We start from the raw sequence: 6,140 nt of genomic DNA on the forward strand, positions 1-6,140 counted from the left end.
AAATTTTGGAATTTCAGAATTGACACTACACAAATATTTTAATAAGAGCAACAAAAACAACTCAAAATCCTATTTTACGCTTAGATCGATGTAAAAATCATCAAGAAATATTTTTAAATTGGTAATTGATATCGTTTTCATTATTTTTAAAACACTCAAAATCTCATTCATACATCTCATTCGGCTATATCGACACAGATTCGCACAACCTTTTAAAGCGAGATTATTATATAAATGTTTATTTTATCTTTTTTTTTGTTTCTTTTTCTAAATTTTTTTAGCAGCAAGATCTTCCAGTATTATTGTTCATGCGTCGATCAACAGTAACTCTGTCAGCTGGTTCACCTGGTTCTTTTGATGCTGTTTTATCTAAAATTGCTTCGGCCAATTCATTGAATGCACGTTCTATATTTATATCAGCTTTTGCAGATGTTTCCATAAATGGTATTCCATGTTCGCGTGCAATCTGTAGAGTTTATAGAAATATATTTGGATATTTTTAATTGTCAAATTTTAAAGCAATTACAGTAATGATATTGAATTGATATTTTAATTAAATTTAAACTATCCTAAATAGACCTCTATTACTCAAGTTCATCTAATCCTCTTCGATTAGGAACTAAAATTACAGATAACTTGGAATACCAAATAATTCATGAGTATTAGATCATTTGTTCAATTAAACATATAATTCAAAATTTTCATCTTAGATTTAATGAATGGATATTATCAGGTGAAAATGAATTCTAAACATTCATGTAAACTTATTATTAGCATTCCTTATGGTTTTAGTAATTTCGAAGATGGTTTGAAAATAGCACCTTCAAACTTCCACCCTTAATTTAATTTTCTCCGGTTTTTCAAGGTATTCATTATTACGTCAATATTGAAAATATTATGACTTTTGACGATTCCTAATTCACAATGTCTGCTCGATCGACCTACTTCTATGTATTCAATTTCATTTAGAAATATATCAGCGATTATATTTAAAGTAAAATAAACACGTGGGAAGTAACTACAATATTTGTTTTTATATTATACGTAAAAAATAGGAATGAAAATTGTTTTTAGACTATTTAGAATGTAATTGTTCATGCAATTGTTAAAATTAAAAAAAAGTTCGAACTTACAGCTTCTCCTCGTTCTTTACTAACTGTTCTTTTATCTTCTTTATCGCATTTATTACCCAATATCATTTTTACAACATCTTCATTAGCATGCTGAAATAAAAAAATTAAAAATTATGAAAAATTATTTGTATATTATAAACATTTAAAATATTTGGTGAAATACAGTGGAACCTCGTTAAGTCGAAAAAAAAATGTCATTCTCTTCTACTGAACCCCTAACTACACGTAATTTCGAATTATTTAGACGTCCAAAACTCATTAACTCGAATTTTTTTGTATATTCCTTGAGGTTCCACTGTATTTTTATTTTCGAATTTCGCTATTGAGAAACGTGTTCAATATTTCAGAAACAATCAAGTTTTACAATTATTAAAATTACTAAAAATCTTCTTCTATAGAAATAAAATATTCTCTCAATTTTATAAAAAGCATTATTATCTAAAATATATCTTTTAGAAGTTACAGAATCTTGAAGTTATTTATCATCACGCAACTAAAATTTCGTAAAACATTATTTTGATTATCATCTGAGTTTCTGCCACTTCAATGGAGTAATAATTATCAAAAAGTCATGTTCTTTCAAGTTTTTAAATCAGCACTTTAAAAATTTTATTTTTCCCTTCCGCTTTGTGTCAATGGTTGAAAAGGTGAAAAAATATCCAGTTCGCTATCTTCAAATAACAAGCTTTTGAGTGCATACATTGGAAAGTCATAAAAATTAGAAATTTTCCCACTATTTCAATCATCGAAACAAAGCGGTATATGATAAAAACCTCGAATGAGCATTTTGCGATCTATATTGCCTGAGCCCTGAGATATAATAGCTGTTTGATAATTGTATCTGAATGATCTTGCTGGAAAATGTGTTTACAGAAAATGGATCAAGTGCGTGTAGTACACGCATAAAAAGGTTCCATCTTATGATCTATAACAGGGACAACAAAGAAACATTTTATCGGATTTTTCGCGAGTTATAATACACAGAAGCAACATCGTTTGAATGTGTAATTGTAAGCCTCAAATCTAAATCACATGGTTTAAAATTTAAAGGAGGGGAGTAGCTTACATCTCACGCATGTGAAGCAGAAATTTTACTGGGTATTCATAACCTACATACATTACCTATAAGAAGCGCGGCGGTTAAAAAAATTGGCAGCTAAGCCCCTTATTTAATTACCGTATCATGTTCGAAATAATTTTCGTTGATAGACTTTATTGAGTACTATTATCGACACTTTTTTCAGTTTTCTATATAGCATTGTTTAAAACTTAGAGGGGGCACATTTTTTTTCTCTTTTGGAGATTCATATCTGACGATATGTTTATTGGAGAAGAAAAGTAAATTGGAAATTTTGTATTATCCTTTGAAAGAGCAATAAAACGAATTGCTATTTATCAAAAAAGAACAACATAAATATGCATAAATATAAAATAGATCTTAGTAGTGAATAGATAAGACAATGCATACAAACAAAAATTCCCAAATAAAAATATTTCAACATAATATTTAACGCTTTCCCTACAAATTAATATTATCATAGGATGCAAAAAAGCCTAATCGAATACATAGACAACATAATTGACGGTATTATGAAAACAAATAGTTCATTAAACTATTTAACTAATTTAATTAGGTATTTCCTAAACTCACATTTTACTTAATAATTAACGAATTCATCAAAAATTATTAATTAAAACTACTCTATTTGTTTAATTAAAATATTTAAAACATAATTAACTAAACGTATTATATTATATTATTCATTTCATAAAAATTGAACATGTTTAATTGTTTGATAGTGTCCTCGTTAATCTCAATTCACTTTCGATTTCCGGCTAAAGTATAACTTTATCACTTCACTATAATTGCAATAAAATGTAATAAAATTTTGTTGACAAATTACATAATTGTAAAGTTGTTTCATATTAGGCTATTAAAGAAACCCGAAGAACTAGGTCCAATCTGATGTCAGAACAAGATGTTATAGATTAGCCATTTTAGATTAAAATGTCCCATCCTGTATATAAAATGATCGTAAGATAAGGGGATTGAATGGTCACTGGAATAAGTTTACGTTTTAGGTCTTGGTTAACAATTGGTTATTAACGAATATTTTGACCTTCGAAAATTTCTACTAAAAAATCAGGAGTTATATACAATCGAATAAACCAGTAGACTTAAGTCACATTTCCATTTCTACAAATTAAGCGAGAGAGCACAATTTAATCAACGAGTAACACAATCTTTGGGTTGTTCTTTACACTATTCCTCATAGCAGCAAAGTTTTATATGCCTAACGAACGAATTTTCTATTATTTGGCTCACCCAACATACGATTATGCTCTAATTTTAATATTTGTGGTAGATGGAATGATCACGGAATGCACGAAAGGCTCATGAGGACAATTGTCTTCAACCAACGGAATGACGTAGCTTATGAAGTATTTAAGATTTTCGAAAATCAGGGCGTTCGCAGCCTTCGATTAAATTTTGAATTTATTGCCTAATTATTTCAAAATAGACTTTAATTTCGGAGACGTTTCCTATAGAAATATATCATGTAAACTGGTTTTTTACAACACATTCATTTAATAAAAATCCGTTATGGTACCATAATCTTAAATTGAATAGACTATTGTTTAAATGCAATCTATTTATCATTAATTACTGGAAAGATTTAATTGAAAATTTCACTTATTTCATGTTAAACGTGTTAAACATGAAAGATTGATTTTTTTCTTTTTTTGTATTTCCCATTTCGGGGAAGAACGAGGTGTGATAGTCCCGCCTCTCTCAATTTTGGGCTTTTAGGGGAAAGAACTTTTTAGAGATATACAATTTAGTTCAAAATACAGACAATGAATAATTGCCGTATTTACGACAACAACTCCAAAATACTCAAAGTTTAGAAGACTAGCCTGTCTCTCTAAGACAAACCCATTTCCCATTTAGATTTTCAAGCATTCTCTTTTTCATCGTAAAATTTGAAGTTTATTAAGTATTATAATTTTTTAAATCACAAATTTCGAGTGGTCTATTTCCAAAAATATTTTTATCTACCGAGCGCTCAAAAAATTGTATCTTTTATTTATTTTTTTTTTCGACATTTTATCTTAGATACGCCACTGATTAAAAATAAAATTTATATAATAATAATATAATTTCAAAATAAAACGAGCTTTTTGAGATCAGTCAAGACTTAGAAGCTTAAAAAATACTTTTAACAAAAAAAAAACCGACTTTAAAAGAAACAATTCAAAAACAAATTTATCTGCACTAAAGAATAAAAAATAACGAAAATATAATGTAGTTACAATTATTATTTTTGGAGTCGGTGTCAGCCAAGGAAACAAATGTGACAGAACAGTTTGATACATTAACTTGGCTGACACCGACTCCAATAATAACAATAATTGTAACTACATTATATTATCGTTATTTTTTTACTTTTTAGTGCATATTAATTTGTTTTTGTATTGTTTCTTTTGAAGTCGGTTTTTTTTTTGTTTTATGATTTTTAGTGAATCTGAAGTACACCAACTAATTTTTCAGTAAAAAAAGAATCATCGAAATCGGTGGGCGTGATATTGAGTTATTCGTCCATTTGTCGCGCACATACTTAATGCAAATTTAAGACTTATATGGTTTTCACATGGATACCAATGTCAGAACTGGACCAAATTGAAATGGGACCACACGGGAAGCACGAGCTTTCAAATAGATAAAGAATCATCAAAATCGGTTCATCCAGGCAAAAGTTCTGAGGTAACAAACAAAACATTTAAAAAAAATACAGTCGAATTGAGAGCCTTTTTCTTTTTGATTTGAAGTCGGTTAATAAAATTCAGGTTTTAAAAATGATTAAATAATTATATAATATAATATGCATAATGCATGAGCAAAAATCTAATGATTCAAAGATAATTATTATTAAGCGTTTAACACTCATAAATAAATAGAATTCTATTTATAAGGAATAAAATTACAGCACTTATCTTAAGTGTTATAATGAATAATATTATTTAAAAAAAAAAACATTCAGTAGTTGATAACTTCCAATGACATATTCCCACACAATATGTAAATATCGGGAGTAGATTAAATTTATCAATTTAAGAAGAAACAAACATAAAACATATACAAAAAATACCTCGTCTATGTTACGCAGCCATTTCACTATATTCTCAAAACTTTTTTCATTCGTTATATCGTAAACTAACATAATACCCATTGCTCCTCGATAATAAGATGTTGTAATTGTATGAAAACGTTCTTGTCCAGCTGTATCCCATATTTGTAATTTAATTTTTTTACCTCTTAAATCAACTGTTTTTATTTTAAAATCGATACCTATAAACAACAACAAAAATTGTAAATATTTCATATATTAAAAATGACCTCACCCCATACCATCTACAAAACATTTATCCTTGAATTATGCACTAAATACAAAATTCATTTGAACTTTAAACTTTTATAATATGACGTTTGTTTTGTTACTTTTAATTAATGAATAAATCGAAGGGTTTGAATTTAGTACGCATTAAATAATTATGAATAATAATATATATTTATTTCGATTACATACCTATTGTTGATATAAATGTCGTTGTAAATGCATTATCAGAAAATCTAAATAATATACATGTTTTTCCTACACCAGAATCACCAATTAATAATAATTTAAATAATAGATCATAAGTTTTCTTCGCCATTTTTTTGTGGAGGTATTTATTTAATATATTATATATATATGATTGAGAGTGATCAACTCTCCTCCCTAGTAATGACAGTAATGAATTCCACTAACATGAATAAAGTTATTTAGTGACATGATTAAATTCCCTAGTATTTAAAAAAAATATTTATTTATTATATGATTTTTCAAATTACTTGAATATTTTTCGAAATTTCTAAATTATTCATTACAATACTTTCTTTAAAAAATAGGAATGTGCATTTTATAAAGATCTGATTTTAAATACCTAACATTAAAAAATATTACT

The 6,140-nt window shown here is 27.3% G+C and overlaps 1 protein-coding gene across 1 annotated transcript; it reads right to left on the minus strand.

Moving 5' to 3' along the window:
• On the minus strand, positions 1-5,899 carry LOC123297422 (ras-related protein Rab-10). The gene is made up of 4 exons (XM_044879074.1): positions 5,723-5,899; positions 5,285-5,484; positions 1,134-1,223; positions 1-466 (listed from the first exon to the last, which is right to left on the minus strand). The coding sequence occupies exons 1-4, from the start codon at positions 5,847-5,849 to the stop codon at positions 278-280; spliced, it is 606 nt and encodes a 201-aa protein (XP_044735009.1). The 5' UTR covers positions 5,850-5,899; the 3' UTR covers positions 1-277.
• Between the last annotated feature and the right edge of the window lie 241 nt (positions 5,900-6,140).

The sequence above is a fragment of the Chrysoperla carnea genome, chromosome 4 (assembly GCF_905475395.1).
Source record: "Chrysoperla carnea chromosome 4, inChrCarn1.1, whole genome shotgun sequence".
Taxonomy (NCBI): domain Eukaryota; kingdom Metazoa; phylum Arthropoda; class Insecta; order Neuroptera; family Chrysopidae; genus Chrysoperla; species Chrysoperla carnea.